Raw genomic sequence first — 21,155 nt, 5'->3', positions numbered from 1 at the left:
TTTTCACCTGGGTCGAACATTGTGAGCGTTAGCGTAGCGTAGCGTTATCAGCTGAATAGCTTAGCGCAGAGGCTAATGGATCCGAAGTGTCTCTTAACATTACCCCACTAATAATGCCCGAAATGATACCAAACGTCTACAGTAGTACAAATAGGTTATGCACTCATAAAACGATGGATTGTAAAATTTGTAAGTACACCAGAAGTTTATGTAAATAACACTTGCCTGCTGGCTTCTGCTCTCTGCTGCTGCTGCTGCTGCTGCTGTTACTACCGGGCAGTAAGAGTGCTTAGGGACATCTACAAATTACAACACCGAAAAGAGATGCAACAAAAATATTTATTAATTTAATGATTAAATAAGGTAATGTCTCCAAACTTACCTCAATTATTACTTGTCTCCTGCTAGTTATACTACAGCACTTACTTTAAAAAATAAGTTAAATTAAAAAATATTTTTGTTGCATCTCTTTCGGTCGGTTGTAATTTGTAGATGTCCCTAAGCCTCATCTTACGCAGCAACACGAGAGCAGAAGCCAGCAGGCAAGGTTATATAACCTTTACTTGTACTTACAAACTTTACAATCCATCGTTTTATGAGTGCATAACTTAAATATACTAGTGGAAATATTAAGAACGCCACTCCTTAACGTATAGCTATACTACTGCTACGCTAACTCTAATGTTAGACCCATAGGCGAATCAAATAAAATATCTCGAACCATCACTTTAAATGTTCTTAACCACAGGTGATAAGAAAAGGGGTATAAAAGTTGTTCATGTGTTTAACTCTTAACCTAATAGTAGTAAACTAAATGATTAGAAAACAAACAAAAAAATAAATACTTTCAAAACCACAGGATTATTATCCTGTGTTATAGCTATTAAGTCACATAAAAGGTTCAGATTGTGCAATCATTTCAGTTTAAAGTCCAGTCCCATATATACAGTATAAAGCTACAGTAACATTCCTTGATAAGTTTTTTTAGTGGCCTACAATACTAAGATGAGTGTGCTTTTGTCTTGTGAAAAATGTCATATTTTAAAATAGCTGCTTTTTTCTTTAAGAGGCTAGGGGGATACTCTAGATGGATGAAAAAACATCACCTGCTGGTAAAGGTGTCAACAAATCCTCATTTAGATTTTTAAAATTCATCGATTTCAACAAACCTTTCAGCAGGTCAAAGTCTTACAGCCCACCTTATTTTATTAATTTTTTATTGACATTGTGAGTATTTTTTAACTTTTCAGAATCCATCCTTTAACATTGTGATTTTAGCACAATGTACTATACAGTATATAGAGGAGTATTAGAGAGTTTAAATTTACAACCAGGGTCATGTCATCAGTTGATCTACTAGTCTTATGGTAGTTTACATTTGATGGGAGTTGTAAGACTTTCATTTGGTTGTAACCAAAAGTTAATGGTAAACCGATGCTTGCATAAAGATCAACTAAAATGACTCCACCTTAGACAAAGTAATCAAACAGATTTCAGTCTTTTTAAGTTTACATTTTATTTCTTTACATATTGTTCTAGAAAATTTCAAGTCACTTGCAGTCAACTCAAAGTACAGTTCAAAAGAAAATACAAGTCACTATTCAACTGATCACAGGCAGATTGACTATCATGTAACAATATATAATTAACCAATATGAAAATCATCTTTCCTGGTTAGTCAGATTTCACTTTTCTTTTCAAACACAATCTAAAGCATGACCATACCAACACAGCAAAAAATAACAATATAAGAAATGCAATTGTAAGTAAAAATAGTATGACGTCTACAGAGTGGTAGGAATACCAGGGCATTCTGTAGGACTCTGTTCTCAGGTGAGCTGCACCTTTGTGTCTCATGACAAACTCTATCCAGAAGATGGCGCGGTCCAGCGGCTTCATTGGCTGATCTCTGTGCAGCCTGGAGAGTCTCTGCATGTTCATCCTGTAGGAGGGCTCATTCAGGACTTCCTGTATGACATTCTGAAATATTTCCTTATCCAATTCAGAAACATCCAAAACCTTTGCAACACCCTTTGCTCTCAGTCTAGAGAGGTTGTCGGCTTGATCGAATACAAAGGGAATGCCTACAATTGGAACCCCATGATATATAGCCTCATATATTCCATTTGTTCCTCCATGACTTACAAATAGTTTCATATTTGGATGTCCTAGGAGGTCATTTTGTGGCATCCAGTCTACTAGTAAAGTGTTATTGCCCAGAGTGGCTGGTCTGTCACCTTTATATCTCCAGATGACTTTCTGGGGTAATTTAGCAAAAGCTGCAGCGATCTCATCAGCTAGGTCATGGGGAAGCTCTCCAATCAAAGTCCCCAGAGACATGATGATGACCCCATGCTCTCCTGAACTCTGCACAAACTCCTCCAGGTGTTCAGGAAGAGGTTTTGCAGGTTTACACTGGAATCCTCCCATATAGATAATATTCGGCATGATGGGCCGTGGGAATTCAAACACAAAGTCCACTCTCATGAGCCAAATGTCTGCTGCTTGAAACAGGGAGAAGTAGTCTACATCTGGACCAAAGTAGCGGCTGGACAATGCAGAATAATGTGGCCCAACTATCTGCTTGTATAGATGCATCCTCATGGTGTAAAAAACAAGGTTTTTGACCCTCTCAAAGAAAGTCATTTGATCGGTTAATTCTGAAGGTGGAAATGGGACGTAGGAAAGCGGAGAGGGTGCAATAGCAAAATGGGCTTCACCGTGAACAGTCCATCGAGTATTAAACACTAACGGCAATCCAAGATAGTGAGCCAGCATCACTCCTCCTCCGTTAGCAGGGTCCGTCAAAACCGCATCATACTTGGCGTCTTGGAAGGACTTCATTAACTCTTTGTTTTCAAATAAGTACATGACCACTTCGCAGACTTTCTTGTGTAATTCAAAGAACTTGTCTTTTAACTCCATGTCTAAAGCAAAACGGGCCCACACAGACCCCTTGCTTCGTTTAATTTGAATACTTTTAGAAACAAAGAGACGAAAGAAATCCTCATTTGCACCACCAGCAATATCCACTGTGATAGTATTGTAATGTGGAGACGTTTCACTGATGTACCAGCTGTCTGCAACACGAATGACAGTCACAGCGTGTCCCCTTGAGTGCAGCTCCTCAACAAGTACCCTCATGTTCACCCAGTGGCTGCCGTCATGTGGAAATACTAGAACTTTCCCACCGTGTGCAGCTGAAATAATCACAGCCAAAAGAGAGATGATGGAAGCCAGTGACAAAAACATCTTCAAATCTTCTCAAACGGTGCAGTCTGAAATACAAGTAGAACAAACAAAAAAGCAGAAGCTGTTAGTTAAGTATTCCAGGAAATGTGTGCACAAAGGCGGATGACAGAGAGCTACAATGATGTTCCTTTCAATTCTCTTTATTTGTGTGGAAAAATTCCTTCTGACAGCCCTCACGTGGATGTAGCACATGGAGCCTCTCTCAGGAAATTAGAGGGCTGTTTGGTGCCAAGAGCTCTGCATGCATATTGTTCTGACCCCAATCTCCTTGTGCAGAAGTGTTTTCACAAGCCGGAACTGTCTTCATTCTGCATTAAAGAAATATTCAATAGCTTCTAAAAATTGTTTTTAAAAATCCCTGTGTAACAAATCCCATGCACCTATTTTCCTATTGATCAAGTGTCTTCCAACAAAGGACTTGATTCAGTAACATTAGCTGGCAAAAGCTAGAAACAAATATTTCCCTTTTAGTACCGAACAGCTGCTTACAACCCTCTCCACAAGGATCACTTACTGTTTCCTCATAAACTGAAAAAAAATCTTTAAATGTCAAGCTTACAGTGAAATCTTTCCCGGCACTGATGTCAACAAACTCTCTCGCCAGCTTGTTAAGCCCCAAACAAAACGAAGCTGACCACTAAGGAGCTTTACGTCAAACCAGTTTGGCTATAAAACACTTCCTGGTTTATTTTGTCCCACCCACAAGACAGCTACAAAAGATCTGTGTCCCTTTTACTGGGGAAGCTTAGTCGTCATGGTGAAATAAGAGAGCTGCAGTGTTGTGAACAGGAAGGAGTTACTGTTGAATGAATATACATATGTGGTGTAATTCATATTTTGAGCTCTCACACAGTCAGTGCACTATGTTCTTTTAAAATGCAGCAGGACCTTGTGTACTAGAATTACTGATATGTTACAATACAAAGACAAAAAAATGAAAAGAAATATTTCTGTTTATTTATGCTTCAAAATTTGTGCTCCTTAAATAACAGTGGATTTTATAATTGCACCGCATACAGTGGAATTTGGATGCTACGTTTACTGATTAAGCTGTTTAAAACATTTGCTATGACACATTAAGTGTGACATTTGCGCAAAAACATTTATACGGACACCTCAGTAAGCAGTGAGTGTGGTTGAATGACACTAGTTTAATGTACAATGAGGAATCTAAATCACATTAATATACTGCATGCATTATATATCAAACTCCCTCAGTAGCAGTATATAAAATGACAGATTTTAATTTATTACAAAGATCTTCTGATGAACATAATTCTCAAATGTACAGACCCGATTTAGTAAAATTATGAAGTTTATCTTTCAAAGGCAAAACCCTTTTTAAAAAAAAAAAAATTTTGGGCTCCCCCCCCCCCCCCCCCCCCCCCCCCCCCCCCCCCCCCCCCCACCCCCCCCCCCCCCCCCCCCCCCCCCCCCCCCTCCCCCCCCCCCCCCCCCCCCCCCCCCCCCCCCCCCCCTCCCCCCCCCCCCCTTTTTTTTCCCCCTCCCCCTCCCCCCCCCCCCCCCCCCCCCCCAGTTATGTCAAAAGAAAGATCCCCCGCCTGGTAGTTGGAGGTGTAGAAATGAAAATGGCTCACAACACAGAACAAACAGGATGTGATGGATGAGTCAGAAAACATATTTTAGCTTCTCCGGAATGAATCAGACCTGAACAAACCGGTCAAATCTCTTTCAGTGATTAGTTTTTCATATAGCTCCATTTAGCTACAGTAAGTATGGACACCTTAGATAAGATACAGGGTTTAACCCCAACTGTGGTCTTTCTTTGTTCCCAATTGAGCCCCTGCTACCTCATAATACCTAAACACATTAGGGATTAGTAGCACTCCTGCTTTGGCGCTTCGACAAAGGCCAACTGTAGATTCAAAGGGTTCCCAGTGGGACTAATAAAATAGTTTCATTAATTCCTAGTATTTTACTTCAGTGTTGGTTATGAAAATAGTCACATCATCCATGTAGTTCATACACAAACTTACTTAAATATAATCAAACAAAATAAAATAACATGCAAAATAATGCTGTTGCTTAGTAACTACCATGTATATGTTGCTTAAATTGCCAGTCAAACAAATCTCATAATAATCTGTTATATTAATCCCCAAAATCAATTTTCATATTGATAAATTGTTTTTTAAAAATGTACAAAAATGTATATCCCTTGAGTGATTAGTCACGTTTCACTTTATGTTTACACACTGTAGTGTACAAACACCAGATGAAAATGAAAATAGTAGATAGTACAAGTAGCACAGCTCCAGCCAGGAACAAAACTACATCTACAGAGTGGTAGGAATACCAGGGCATTCTGTAGGACTCTGCTTTCAGGTGAGCTGCACCTTTGTGTCTCATGACAAACTCTATCCAGAAGATGGCGTTCTCCAGCGGCGTTATTGGCTGATCTCTGTGCAGCCTGGAGAGTCTCTGCATGTTCATCCTGTAGGAGGGCTCATTCAGGACTTCCTGTATGGCCTCCAGGAAGTTGTTGTCTTTATCCACTGTATTAATGGTAAGAAGTGTAGCCGCCCCTCTCTCTTTTAGGCGCAGAAGGTTGTCAAATTGGTCGAAAAACAAGGGTAGACCCACAACTGGGACTCCGTGATACATTGCTTCTTGAACTCCGTTTGTTCCTCCATGAGCTACAAATAGTTTCATCTTGGGATGTCCTAAAAGATCATTCTGTGGAATCCAGTCGACTATCAAAGTGTTGTTGCCCAGAGTGGCTGGTCTGTCACCTTTATGCCTCCAGATCACTTTCTGGGGCAATTTAGCAAAAGCTGCCGCGATCACGTTTGTTACATCAGCAGGAAGTTCACTCACAAAAGTCCCCAGAGACATGAGGATGACCCCATGCTCACCAGAACTCTGTACAAACTCCTCCAGGTGTTCAGGAAGAGGTTTTGCTGGTTTGCACTGGAACCCTCCCATATAGACAACATTAGGCATGGTGGGTCGAGGGAACTCAAAAACAAAGTCCATTCTCATGAGCCAAATGTCTGCATCAAGCACTAACTGGTGAAAGTCATTATTGGGCCCAAGATATTTGTCACACATTTTCTGGTATACAAGCTTTGTCACCAGCTGATTTTGTATCAGGGTTAATAGATGCAAACCGATGTTTTTAACTCTCTGAAAAAAGGTAATCTTATCAGTGCTTCCAGATCCCGTTATAGGAATATATGATAAAGGTGAAGGAGCAATGTCAAGATGACCCTCTCCAGCTATTACCCACCTAACATTATAAACCAAAGGAAGGTTCAAATATTTGGCCAAAATGACTCCACCGCCCCAGCAGGGGTCGGCGAGTACCAGGTCAAACCTGCTGTCCTTCATGTTTCTCATCAATTCTTGGTCATCTAGCATTGCTGATGCATATTCAGCCACAGCTGCGTGAGCATCAACAAATGTGCCGAACATTCCGAAAGTCATGTAAAGAAAACTGGTCAATGGAAGAGCCCCCCTTTCAAATGCTATGGCCTTAGATATGATTTCTGTAATGAACTTCTGATCCAAGCTCCTCTCCACTTGGACTGTATAGGTATTGTAATGAGAGGATTTCTCCTTGATGTACCAGCTTTTGCTAGAACGCACAATAGTTACATTGTGTCCTTTCGAGTGCAAAGCTTGAAGTAGAATATCCATGTTTATCCAGTGGCTGCCTTCACTGGGAAAGACCAAGATGTTGCCCCCTTGACAGGCTCTGGGAATGAGGACGAGCAGCAGCAAAGCACCGCAGCAAATTATCACCCTCATCTGAAATGAAAACAATGGACAATCAAATGACCAATGGGGGAAAATTGTACTGTTTATTTCAATCTAACTTTTTATTTTCTATTTTTTTTTAACAGCAAGTGATGGTATCCATGCTGCAGGAAAATAAACTATTATTTCTTACTTTCATGATCAATTTGATACAGTATAGCATACCTCCATCATTCTCTACTGATACCACCTCTTTTTAATCAGGGGAATGGGTTCAAATGTGTGCTTGTGAATGTCGGTTGTTTTGACGTAGGCTAAGTCCTTTAAATTGACTGCGCATATAACGTCTGTAGTGCAGTGTGTGATTGCTCTTTCAACGCGCGCACACAGACACACACACATACATACTTTTTTGCAAAATACTATAGTAAAATTACAAACTGCAGCAGGATTTCACCACCACCTTTCTGTCATTACATTTAGCATTCCGTTAACATATACGGTGTGCACACTCGCATATTTGCGGTCAAACGTTCTTTACACGAAGCGTCTGTACTTACCGTGGTCTGGACATGTATTGTTCCTCCACACAGGAAAAGTTAAAGGCCTTTTTTTATATAAACTATAGTAAACTGCTTTGCCCACCGTCAGCTGCCTACCAAAGCGAGTCCAGACCAATGCCAGGAAGGAAGGGGCGGTTACGAGGAAGAGATGAGTGAAACGCGATAAGGAAGGTAATGATTGAAAGTTTTAGGCTATAGGCTACATTGGAGTGTGTTGAAATACTTTTCACACAATGAATCATTAATGTATCTGCTTCGACTCAATGAATCCAAAGGCTGTGCTTTAATAAGTGCTGACTATTTGGCTACGGGGTTTCATTCAGTCATTCATCATCATCATCTTTATGGCCATTTGTCTAACCTCAGTTGACCAGCCAAACACAAGGTTACATGATGGCAATCTTGTCAACTTACCATCATTTTGTTACTTGGCAATGAATAAAGTAGTACAAAACAGGCTACACATGAAATGTAATTTAAATAGTGGTAATATCAATCTGCTCTGGCTTTGTTCCAAAAGCAGTCTGAACTGCTTATAATATGAGAGCTCAACCTAAATTGTCAGTGACCCAGAGTTGGCAGCATTACAGTATCAGGATGTTAACTCTTCTTGTCTGTCGTAGTGTATGTAGGCTGTTTAGCATTGACACAATTAACATTACTAACCAACACAATATCAAAATCTTATAGCAAAGCTGCAACATTATCTGTACATGGACATATTATATGTCATTAGCCGAGTATTATTCATATTAAATATGTTTAAAGGATATTTTCTCTATAGGTCTTTAGGATTTGATTTGGATGTATAGTTTGGTTAAGCTTTTGGAGTGTATTCGCTCACACCCATTTTATAAAACATGCAGTAGGTAAAATTGAACTTTGTTTCATGCATGCAATATTGAAAAAGGAGCTTGTCATATTGATGCAACAAGATTGGTTTCACACAGCCTCCAAAACTTGTTTACTCACCAAATCGAAAAGTTACTTCAGGAGTAAATTTTCATGTTGGCCCTAATGACTTTTCATTTCTTAATAGCAGTAGTCTGAAGAATCCTTCAAGGCTTTTATGACTATGTAATCATACTTCATAGAGAATTCAACTGTAGCCTTGCTGGCCATCCATAGCCATTAGTTTAATTAATATTTAACAAACAAAAATTATACAGAGATACCCTTTTTTAAGATTGAAAATAGTTTGTGTCACATGACTGTGTGTGTGTGTGTGTGTGTCGGACTATCATAGCTCCACACACACACACACACACACACACACATATATATATATATGAAATAAAGACAAAAAAAAATCAAATGCTTGCAAAATGTTTTACAAGCAACAAATATAAAGTGGAGTGCAGTGAAGCAAAACTCCATAGTAAGCTGTGTTTCTTTACCATAGTCATACTGACATTAGACATATTTGAATTGAAGTAACCTCAAAATACAATACAACAAAAACCAAAATACAGATTTTTTTTTTATCCCATACATCATCTCTGGATCCCATAATATGCTGTCGCCATGGAAGCTCACAGATACAAAAAAAACAGAAGAACTGAGAGAGGTATACAAAGTGTAGCATCAGATCACAAGCAGAATCTGGGTGACAGAGCTGCACTTGCCATTCCCCGATGCTGCTGTGGAGAGGCAGTGAGGTGGCTGCATGGAGGGGGCGACTATCCCCGTCTGTGATTAGTGACCATGAGAATGCTAGGAGATGGGGGGTTGGGGATGGGGCGGACTTGCTGTAGGAGGAGGAGGAGGAGGAGGAGGAGGAGGAGGATGATGCGTTGCCTGTGCCCGTGCCCAATTGGAGGCAGCAGGGAGTGAAGCAGCATCTGTATGAGGCGAGAGAAAGAACCTGCATGGAATGGAGGAGCTCTAGAGCAGCACTGTCGCTGTCGTAAAGACTCCCACCGCCTCCACCACCGCTACCACTCTGGATTGTGTGTTAATGGAAGACACTCAGAGCAGGTATCGTATACAGCATTGGCATGCTCACTGCGAGAAATGTAATAATTACCTTGGAGAGGGTCAGGTTAGCAAGGTGAGGGTAGAGTGCATGCTTGGCTTTTGCAGGATGCTGAATATTAAATGTGTGAAGAATGCAGTTTGTTATTTAGTATGGACGGCATCAGGATCTTTATCTTTAGACAGCCGTTTCACTGAACTAAGTAACTGGGATTGCATGGAGCTTTAGCAAAGGGGAGCAGAAGTAGCTGCCTTGCAGTTTGAACCCTCAACCCAAGGCATGATTAAAGCCATACTCGTAATAGCTCAGATGTTTGCCCATTGTACACAAAAGCTACAGTTGTTCATACAACTGTTTTTGATTTTTTTTTTTTTTCAGCTCTGTAATGCCTGAGGGACCAGCTGTGTGGATCCAGTGCCACCTTTGATATGATGCTGAGAGCAGGAGGGGCAGCCACCTCTCTCGGACTGCTGCTGCTGTTGCTGCCGCTGCTGTGCTGCTGCCACATGTGCCACTCACTGCGTAAGTTTCCAAACGACTGGGAATGCCTCATCAAATTACTGTGGTGGAACGTAATAGCCTCAGTGTGACAGATAGTGACATAGTCAAAGATAAGTTAGACTCTAGTGGATATATAGAATGAGAGAAAGAAGATGTAGAAATTGGCAGATGGTCAGTGAAGAGAGCTTGCCAAATCAAACAAAAAGTATTGGTGTCAGTGTGACCACTTACCTTTTCATATCAAATTTTCCAGTTGTTCAGGTAGTTTGATTTCTTTTTTTTTGGCAATTAATGATGTCAGCTGCATGGAAGCTGTAATGATTGAGGTCATATATATATATATATATATATAAAGTATGTAAACTATCCAGCTAAGGAAAGCATACCTTTATTAGTCCCTCAATGGGAATTTCAATTTCTTTACTCTGTTGTTATTTTACACATTACAAACACACAGGCCTGAAATACACACACATGCACAAACCCACAGTATACACATGCAGTAATGGAGAGATGTCCATGGACAGGCACTCTGAGCAGTTTGGAGTTTGGTGCCTTGCTCAAGGGCACCAAGAGCACCAAACTCCAAAAGTGCCCAGGAGGGGAACTGGCACCTCTCCAGCTACCAGTCCACTCTCCATACTGGGTCTGTACTGGGACTTGAGCCAGCAGCCCTCCAGTTTCCAAGCCAAGTCCCCACAGACTGAGCTACTGTCGCCCCAAACAGCACATTTCTAAACTCAAAAACAGAAACCCAATAATCAAAGATTTGTCTCCTAATACATTATGTTTATGCATATGTGCGTATGTGTATGAAGCATATGGGTTTCTTTGCCTTCTGCTATGCATTCTATTGGTTTCTCTTTTTCTGTTATTGATGTTTTGCATATTTGGCTGGTGTCATCATAGTTTGATCTCACTGTAATCCTTAACCATCTGCATGGTAGCACACCACACATACACTGTATATTCCATGTGTAATTCATGTGGATTTATTTGTTTGTCATGCTACCCACGATACCGAGCAGACAGCATTGACTCAGGTGTCCTTGGAAGTATTCATTTTTACTCAGAATGAGGTGCAAATGAGCATTTCCTTTACCTTAAAGCACATACATTATCTTTGATGTATTCCATCTCTCATACATTAAAACAGAGTAATGTTGAATCCACCAGCTGGATGTAATGTTGTCTATCTGCAGCTTGTGTTTCGGTCAAACTAAATGCTGGTGATGGTGGGGGAGAGACTGAAGAGATGATGAATTTGCTTATCACACAGTCATTGATTGAGGGTGTTGCAGCCTTGTCTTTATTGATCTGCACACACTGAGAGAGTGACAATATACATTTGTGGTCAGTCTTAGGGGTAGATTTCCAGCCACATTCTCCATCCATAAATTGAGTTAATAACCCCGTTGGTGAATGATTTAAAGAGCGGAATGAAAGAAATGATGTGTAATTCAAAATATAATCAATATTTCTCCACACTGTAGAGGAGCTCGGCTTCAGCAAAACAATGCACCCGTTTGACTGTGATAAAAAACAGTGTCACTGCTATACAAAACAGTTCAGTTTCACTCATCTTGTACCTGCACATAATGCCAACTACATGTCTTGGCAAATAGTTTTATGTCAAAGTACAACAAATAATTAGACACATTTTTGGGTCAATATACAATAATTAGCTATATCACCAGCATCAGTCCAAAGCTGACATCTTTTTTGACCTGTAGCTCTTGTCCTTTTTGACATACAACACACTTCACTTCATCAATTTACTGTATCCTTCATTACATGTACACCTATTCTCCCAAGATCCATTGGTAAGCAGTTATTGATTTAATAAAAAGCATACACCCTGACTTGAGAGTGCGTGCATTATTTACACTCACTGATGCATATGAGTCCCAGTGCAAAACTGGTGAATACTGTAGGTAGGCTTTCCAGTTTCTTACTGTAGTGAAGGACATGCAGTAGGAATAGGAAGTGGGCCAAATCTCTTTCTCCAATCATATAAAAAAAATTGCTTAGTTGGTATACCATTCCTCAACAGCCTTGTGTGCAATGCATTGTTACCAAAGTGCTTTTTTTTTATGGAATAATAGCTTGCAGCTCTAATCTGGAATAATAACAAGTGACAATATAAACACCAGACTGGAGCTCCTTTGAGACTCATACTGTATTTATCTGGACAGAGCACAGCACTAAGAGAAAACATAATTCTGTTGAAATAGGTTGGCTCTAGTTGAAAGGCAAGCCGCTAAACGATATAAAAAAAAAACATACCAACCTTACACTGACTACACTCCACTTATGAACTCCTGAATATTATCCTTCTTTCTGGTAATGGCTCTATCACAGACACTTAACTGAATCAAGGACACCTGCGTTCAGAGAGGGGTTAATCGAGTCATTTTGGCTTTCATACATAACGTGTTATTAGGATCCTTCCTGGATCTTGTATATTTTGTGTGTGTTTAGGTCAAAGATTTAGTTTATTCTACCTCTTGAAACCAAAGCTTTACCATGGAGATCATATTCAGAAACTCTACGTGGCATACACACTGTAGTAAGGTCAGAGAGGTAAATGTGGTGCTGTTTGAGAGCAATGCTAGAAACAGACCTGGTAATAGACTCATTATCAAGCATGGGACTACTGAATAAATCAAAGGTTCTGTTTTATTTGCTGAATTATAATATATATATATATATATAATATAATATAATTGTAATTTTTCGATTTAACCTTTAAAATTTCCCCCACCTTTTAGGGATTCCAAAACTCTCCTCCTTTGCAAAAGCAGAGGACAAGCTGTTCAAATCCCTCTTTGTAAACTACCAGAAATGGGTCCGTCCAGTGGAATACCTTAACCAGACGATCTGTGTGAAGTTTGGACTGGCCATCTCCCAGTTAGTTGATGTGGTGAGCATAGAACAGCACTCATTATTGATGTACCTACTTTTTAAATTGAAATTGTAACTTTTTTTGTTTCACCGTTCTAGGATGAGAAAAACCAGCGAATGACAACCAATGTGTGGATGAAACAGGCAAGTAGAGCTACACATCCAACCTAAACATTACATTTCACCATCATCAGGTAAGGTTGTTAGGGTATGGCTGTTAGTGGTGACTTTATGTTCAAGGAAATATTCTAAAACAACCTCTGGCATTACATGGCCTTTAGTCATCCCTTTTTAATCTGGTCTGGTGGCATTTCACTGACAGTCCTCATCTATATGAGTCCTTTCGGCCCTGTGCCCACGCACCTGCCTCCAAAAGCTGCATCCTCCCCACTCCTCCTCCTGTCAGCCTTATTCATGGTCTCTGGCGTCCTGTCTGTCATGCATCTTTTGAGTTATCCCCACAGACCAGACTCTGCCATCCGGGTCACTTGCTCCCTTTCACAGTGATGGATTGCATTATGCAAAAAGGGTGATGGAAGGGTAATGGCCCCGGTAGTGATGTCTATCTATCATACTTGTAATTTTCAAAGTTTGTCATATTTAGTAATTGTATTTTATCTCCTTCCTTTGGCGGTCACCTTTTCAATTTAGAAGAAAAATACTGAGCTTCATACCCTGGTTAACCCTCCAGATTATTCTCTTACAAGGTACTAACCATGTATAACATATCTAAGCCAAATCAAATACATTTTGTAGTTAATAATCTAATAACAGTAAATTGTGCTAACAACATGTTGATTTGTTAGCTTTAGATGAGCTGGAGGGCAGATTTTGTTACCAAAGAGCCAGGCTGGCTGTAGCTTCTTAGAATACAGACAGATGCGTGTTATCAACATTCTCATCTCGCCCTTGGCAAGACAGCAAATGAGAGTATTTTCCAAAATGTCAAACCCATCCTTTAAAGCCCTTCCATTCCTTTAAAGTGTAGAGTTTGTGTTGAGTTTATTAATTTATTTTATGTAGGAGTGGCTTGACAGGAAACTCAGATGGAACCCTGATGAATATCTGGGCATCACAACTATCCGAGTCCCATCTAACAGGATCTGGCTCCCTGACGTGGTACTGTATGATAAGTATGTGTCATTATACTGTATATGGAAATGGAAATGACATGCATGTCCTGCATTTTATATTTTTCAAAATGTATACATATAACAGTCATGACCATACTGATATGCTGACAGCACTGTATCATAAAAAATCTTTGAAGGATTTTAAAGGACCTACACAGAAAGAGTAGCCTGGTTAACACCAGACCCTTCTCAGCTGTAACTGAGAGTGGGTCTGGGAAAGGTTCATTGACAGTTCATTTCCAGAGGGGCGTCACCAACGGACGCCACTCAAATGCCTCTAGGCTCATTGGATAGTCCTTCAACCAATCAGACCAACGATCCGGGTTTTTCGCTTTTCACATCCAACAAAAAAAATGTGATTCTGGTTTTTGGTGTCCCTCCACGCCCTACTGTCTCCTTGCAGGTGTTGCATATTGCTAACTTGTTATCTTCTGCACACACGCTGAAGAATTTCCAAACAGCTGACATGTTGCAGGTTCATTCACCAGGTTCCCTACATGTGGGAGAATAGCGCGGACACGCGCTTCACACCGCGATCGGGTACACGCCACACACGGCGGAGAAGTTGAGAGAAAGAAAAAAGAGACTGTGTCTCTGTCCGTGTGTGCGTGCGTCCTTGAGAACTGTAACTCGTATAACTTATGTTGTCAGTTAATTGTAGCATTGACCGGTATAAAATCGGCATATGTCAGACTGACCTGCCGGTCCCTGGTCATGGTGAAGCACGGCTTCGGTAACCGTCATGTTGAATGTAAACAAAAAGCTGCTCGCCGTCGCTGCGCTATCCTCGTCGCGTAAAGCCCATCTCAACGGTTGTGATTGGTGTAAAGCCCGCCTCAGCGGTTGTGATTGGTGCCTCAATTTTAAGGACATTGGAAATGGGTTTGAATGGGCTCTTCGCCAGACTGACTGTCAGTACCCGATCCGTTCCACCTGCACAATCCGTTCTGTGCATGTGCAAGATTACACTTATGCCATGACGTAGGCGCAGATGATAATGCTGCGTTCATTCCACCACCACCTTGGAATAACGGCACCGCTTCCACCTGCACGATCCGTTCTGCGCATGCGCAAGATGTTCACACGCTAGCCTCCAGCTAACGTTAGTTAGCTAATAGCTAATTCGGCGGACCGCTAGGTGATTATAGCGGTAGCTAACGGTTAATTCGGCGGACCGCTAGGTGATTATAGCGGTCTGCCGTTAGCCTCCCCCGGGAAGCTAACATTAGTTTAGCTAACGGTTAATTCGGCGGACCGCTAGGTGATTATAGCGGTCTGCCGTTAGCCTCCACCGGGAAGCTAACGTTAGTTTAGCTAACGGTTAATTTGGCTAACCGCTAGCTGATTGCAGCAGTCTGCCGTTAGCCTCCACAGTTAAGCTAACGTTAGTTTAGCTAACAGCTAATTCGGCTAACCGCTAGCTGAGACAGCATGTAAACTTTAAAAAACCCTCAAAATAAAACTTGAAAATAAACGTTAACATATATAACAGCTGTTACGTCAGTTCTACTTTACTTGTGCTCATTTAAAATACAATCACTCAATACTTGTCTTTATTGTTATTACTGTAATGTCTTAATTTAGCTGTAGCCTGCTTTTCCCATTAAGTTTGACTTAACGTTATTTTAGACTGAATCTAGCTGCAGAAACAACGTAACCAGTGGGGCGGTGCCTGTTATTTCGAGGTGGCATGAACGCAGCATTATCATCTGCGCCTACGTCATGGCATACAGTGCCCTCCACAATTATTGGCACCCCTGTTTAAGATGGGGTCATGGACTTCTAAAAATTCTCCTTTTTTTTAAACAACATAGAACTCAAATGCAAAAAAAGAGAAAAATCCAACCTTTTATTTAAGTACATAAAAAAAAAAATCGCATTTAGAAAAAGAAAACTTGAAATCATGTGTCCCACAATTATTGGCACCACTAACAATTCCGCTGAAAAATGTAATAGATTTTTTTTTTTTATATATTTTTCTGTAGTTGCTAAAGTTGGTCAGGGTATCTAGGAACTTTTAAATAGTAATTCATGACTTCCTGTTTCCCTGGGGTATACATATGACGTGACACAGAGTCCTATTTCTCTTACCCATTTGTCAACATGGCAAAGACAAGAGAACACACAATTCAAGTAAGGCAGATGTGTGTCGACCTTCGTAAGTCAGGCAATGGCTACAAGAAAATAGCCACTCGCCTTAACTTGACCGTATCTACAGTCAGAGGAATCATTAAGAAGTTTAAAACAACTGGAACAGTGACAAACAAGGCTGGAAGAGGTCCCAAGTTTATCTTGCCACAACGCACAGTGAGGAGGATGGTAAGAGAAGTAAAAAAAAGTCCTAAGCTCACTGTCACAGAATTGCATCAAAGAGTGGCATCTTGGGGTCACGAAGTCTCAAAAAAAACCATCAGACGCTCTCTACATGCCAACAAGCTGTTTGGGAGGCATGCAAGGAAAAGCCTTTTCTCACTAACACTCACAAACGTAAACGTCTGGAGTTTGCTAAGAGGCACTGGGACCTCAACTGGGATTGTGTGCTTTGGTCAGATGAGACTAAGATTGAGCTTTTTGGCAACAAACACTCTAAGTGGGTCTGGCGTAAAACAAAAGATGAGTATGCCGAAAAGCACCTTCACCACCGTGAAGTATGGTGGAGGATCTGTGATGCTTTGGGGCTCTTTCTCTTCCAAAGGCCCTGGGAACCTTGTTAGGGTGCATGTCATTATGAATGCTTTGAACTACCAAGACATTTTAAATAAAAACCTGATGGCCTCTGCCAGAAAGCTGAAGATGGGTTGTCACTGGGTCTTTCAGCAGGATAATGATCCTAAACATGTGGCAAAATCTACACAAAAATGGTTCAGCAGTCACCAACTCAAGGTCCTCCCATGGCCATCTCAGTCCCCAGACCTCAACCCAAACGAAAACCTGTGGGGTGAGCTAAAGAGGAGAGTGCATGAGAGAGGACCCAGGACTCTGGATGATCTAGAAAGATTGTGCAAAGAAGAATGGTCAAAGATCCCTCTCTCTGTGGTCTCCAATCTTGTGAAATGTTATAGAAGGAGATTAAGTGCTGTCTTGTTGGCAAAAGGGGGTTGTACAAAGTATTAACATCAGGGGTGCCAATAATTGTGGGACACATGATTTCAAGTTTTATTTTTCCTAAATGTGTGATTTTTTTTTTTACCACCAAAGTAATGTACTTAAATAAAAGGTTGGATTTTTCTCTTTTTTTGCATTTGAGTTCTATGTTGTTTAAACAAAAAGGAGAATTTTTAGAAGTCCATGAGCCCATCTTAAACAGGGGTGCCAATAATTGTGGAGGGCACTGTACGTGTCATCTTGCACATGCACAGAACGGATTGTGCAGGTGGAACGGATCGGGTACTGACACTGACCTGCAGAGCAAATCTCAAATTTGCCGGACGTTCTGGCAAGTTCCGGTTTACCCAGGCTACAGAAAGAGTCCAATCTAAAAAATACCAAAAGTGTGGAATAATATGTACACATTGAAAGAAACTTGCAGCTATGCATGAATTAGAAGTTCTAACAATGACTATAAAATCAACTAATCTAGCTATCAGTTAATCTTTCAGATGAATACATGTTTTTTGTTTTGTTTTTTTCAACAGTTCAGATGGGCGTTTTGAGGGTACTGTCACCAAGGCAGTTGTTAAGTATGATGGAACCATATCATGGACACCACCAGCCAATTACAAGTCAGCTTGCACCATTGATGTCACCTTCTTCCCTTTTGATCTCCAGAACTGCTCAATGAAGTTTGGCTCCTGGACATATGATGGCTCTCAGGTGAGTCTCTACTCTACAGTACGTTATTGATAGTCCAAGACCCTAACAGAATTTGCAGATTTCTTTACAGTTTTCAGCGGTGATACAGAATGAAAATCCGAGGATTAAGTAGACTGTTTTTTTGTTTGGGGTGGAGATGTGTTAACATGAGTTTTAATTCTTTAAATTTGTTTAAAATCTGCGGGATATTCTGTGAAATTCTGCATCCACAGATTCCGTATGGCCCTGGTCATGACCAATGATTGACATGAGATTTCACTCCGTATTTAACAGGTGGACATAATTCTGGAGGACTTCCATGTGGACAAGCAGGACTATTTTGACAACGGTGAATGGGAGATAGTGAAGGCCACAGGCAGCCGTGGTCTAAGAACAGACGGGAGCTCTTCCTATCCCACCATCACCTACTTCTTCATCATTCGCCGGTTGCCTCTTTTCTACACCCTCTTCCTCATCATCCCCTGCATTGGCCTGTCCTTCCTCACCATCCTTGTCTTCTATCTGCCCTCCAACGGCGGCGAGAAGATCTCCCTCTGCACCTCAGTTCTGGTGTCGCTCACAGTTTTCCTCCTGGTCATTGAGGAGATCATTCCTTCGTCTTCGAAGGCCATCCCTCTCATCGGGGAGTACCTGGTCTTCACTATGATCTTCGTCACGCTCTCCATCATCATCACCGTCTTCGCCATCAACATCCACCATCGCTCCTCTTCTACCCATCACGGCATGGCACCCTGGGTGAGGAGGATCTTCCTGCATCGACTGCCTAAGCTGCTGTGCATGCGCAGCCACGTGGACCGCTACGACCCAGCTGGAGTAGCCAGAGCAGGAGGAGCAGTAGGACATGGTGTGACGGAGGACTCAGCACCTGAACTGACACCTCTGCTCTACACCAGGCATAACCTACAAGCAGCATTGGATTCTATTCGCTACATAAACATGCATGTGGTTAAAGAAAATGAGGTCAGAGAGGTGAGTATGTTGGATTTCCACTGATATCCGCTGCTGCTACTTATATTCACACTGTACTGTACGTTCATACTGTATTTATGTTGACACTGCACTAAAATAGAATTTGTACAATCCATTTGAAACAATCGTTTTAACCAACTCTTACTTGTAACTTAATCTCACTTACTTCTACCTAACGTTTTTATTTATTTCTTACTGTAGCTACGTTACTTTTGTTACTTTATACACTTATTGACTTTTCTTACTCTTACTTACTTATTTTACCTTGAATTTGACTGTGAGCAACTCCAACTAAATAATCCGTGAGGGGATCAATAAAGTATTCTGATTCTGATTTTTGGCCCCATACTTTTACTGATGTCAAAGGCTGTAATAAACCTCACAAGATGGGAAACTGTATGTTACTTACTCACGCATAGATTATCAAAATCTATGTCATGTCTCTGTGCATAACTATCGAGTGACTGACATGTGCTTCTTTTTTTGTACCAGGTGGTTCAAGATTGGAAATTTGTAGCCCAGGTCTTAGATCGAGTGTTTCTTTGGGCCTTCCTTCTGGTGTCGACCCTGGGCACTGCGCTCCTCTTCATCCCAGTCATTTACAAATGGGCCAACATCATTGTCCCTAACCATGCTGGAAGTACCCTCTAAGAGCCACAGTTCAACTTACAACAAATGGAGGCAAAGCACATTAACAGCTCATTATGGGTCCCATTGTGAGATTTGAAAGACTGAGATAGTGTGATTACCACTCAGATACGGTCCTGCTCTGCTTATCCAGTCATTCTGTAAGCCACAGCTGTGCCAGAGATCCAGCTGCAGATTTGGGGACTTGATTGCTGAGTGTATCTCACAGACACGTGTTTTTTTTGTTTGTTTTAGAGATATTTTGAATTCTGTATTTCTGAGTAAAGTAAAGATAAATGAAAAGACTCAATTGATGTATTACGAAGAAGAAAAATCTACCATTGTCCACATCTCACACATCAATAAATTTCAATACATTTCACCTACTAAACTTGCTGGCATCATAGCGTTGAGATGTATCTTTAGGTCTTATAGAGATTCGTAGATACAAAATAGCAAGACAACGTGTCTTAACAGGATCATTTCGAAAAAATGTCCCAGTGATGCCTCCTTTGTTTTTGCAGGTTGCAGGACACAGTGATGAATATCGATTCAGTTTAATTCATTTCAATATAACGTTATTTATCTCTTTAATTATATGGCAGCTTGCCACCCAGATTGGCAGATACACACACTAGTTAGACACACACAATAGTTAGCAGAAGACATTTTACATACTACTCTGTGTGCATATCCGCTATATACTGTATAACATTTGGAAAAATGACCACTTTATCTGTGGGGCATAGTTCAAATAAAAGTGATGGTTTAACTTTGCTTTTCTGTAATTCCAGTTTCACAAATGTGATCAAGAGCAAGAACAAGGAAGTGAGAATAGAACAACATATTCCTTCCTTAAAATAAAAGACGTGCATTTTAAAGTTATTTCTCCTCCTGTGTACTGTACATTCAGAAGACCACAGTACACACAAACACAATCTATAGATCACAATTCAGTGAGTGCCACGCAGGTCAGATACTGCTCTTCAGGGTTACACATAGTTAACAGAGTTAGATAATAGTTTCTCTATTCATTCTGCTTGACTGTGCATGAAAGAAGGGGTGGCCTTTCTTGCCCAGACTTGAGTGTCTCTGGCAGCCCTTCCTTTCAGCCTGAGGACAAATCCCACATTCTTTATGGGACTGTAATCCTTAGTAACAGATTAGTGCAGAGGCACTGTGGATCCACGATGTTTTAAGCCTTATGTAGCTTAGCACAAAAGTTAGCTCCATCAAAAGTGAAAATAGGTCTAATAACAACTCCAAATCTTTCTTGTTATTGTATTGGCGTTGCATGCAGATACCTCAGATTATGTAATTCTGTAAAGAAATGTAGTAAAGGGCCTTAGGTTCACTACACCCCTATCAACATCTCCAATAACCAGGAAGACTTGTTTGGGCAACTGAGCAGCTCATCCTTTGGTTGAGCCTGCACTGCCTCTGCATGGCCATGTCTTCACATTACAGCTGAAAAAGATCAACAAAGGCACCGCCAGCACGAACATGTTGGTTATTGTAATGATAAAATCTGTAACATTCCAGGTCCAGTTACTGCTCCGCTACATATAGAGACTGTAAATAAAAATAAAATAACAACAAACAAGCACAGATAGAGAATGTAAGGCATTTTTTTAATTTTTAATTTAAACCAAACAAAGATGGATGAGACGAATCAAGGGGGAAAAGAAGAGAAGAGTT

The 21,155-nt window shown here is 40.8% G+C and overlaps 2 protein-coding genes across 4 annotated transcripts; one reads left to right on the top strand and one right to left on the bottom strand.

Annotated features, from left to right (window-relative positions):
• Window positions 1-1,497: 1,497 nt before the first annotated feature.
• LOC120556284 (UDP-glucuronosyltransferase 2A1-like) lies at window positions 1,498-7,652 on the bottom strand. Of its 2 annotated transcripts, XM_039795767.1 has the most exons (3): window positions 7,533-7,652; window positions 5,734-7,023; window positions 1,498-1,968 (listed from the first exon to the last, which is right to left on the bottom strand). In XM_039795767.1, the coding sequence occupies exons 2-3, from the start codon at window positions 7,021-7,023 to the stop codon at window positions 1,675-1,677; spliced, it is 1,584 nt and encodes a 527-aa protein (XP_039651701.1). In that variant the 5' UTR covers window positions 7,533-7,652; the 3' UTR covers window positions 1,498-1,674. The 2 variants fall into 2 exon arrangements, with proteins under 2 accessions (XP_039651701.1, XP_039651700.1); XM_039795766.1 differs by lacking the exon at window positions 1,498-1,968 and having other exon boundaries at window positions 5,417-7,023.
• Window positions 7,599-20,342, top strand: chrna5 (cholinergic receptor, nicotinic, alpha 5). Of its 2 annotated transcripts, none has more exons than XM_039795769.1 (8): window positions 7,599-7,706; window positions 9,889-10,032; window positions 12,783-12,934; window positions 13,015-13,059; window positions 13,939-14,048; window positions 17,684-17,861; window positions 18,135-18,830; window positions 19,323-20,342. In XM_039795769.1, the coding sequence occupies exons 2-8, from the start codon at window positions 9,939-9,941 to the stop codon at window positions 19,479-19,481; spliced, it is 1,434 nt and encodes a 477-aa protein (XP_039651703.1). In that variant the 5' UTR covers window positions 7,599-7,706; window positions 9,889-9,938; the 3' UTR covers window positions 19,482-20,342. The 2 variants fall into 2 exon arrangements, with proteins under 2 accessions (XP_039651703.1, XP_039651702.1); XM_039795768.1 differs by lacking the exon at window positions 7,599-7,706 and adding an exon at window positions 9,332-9,512.
• Window positions 20,343-21,155: the final 813 nt, after the last annotated feature.

The sequence above is a fragment of the Perca fluviatilis genome, chromosome 3 (genome assembly GCF_010015445.1).
Source record: "Perca fluviatilis chromosome 3, GENO_Pfluv_1.0, whole genome shotgun sequence".
Lineage (NCBI taxonomy): Eukaryota > Metazoa > Chordata > Actinopteri > Perciformes > Percidae > Perca > Perca fluviatilis.
The sequence above is the reverse complement of the archived record's forward strand: the minus strand, read 5'-3'. Positions and strand labels throughout refer to the sequence as shown.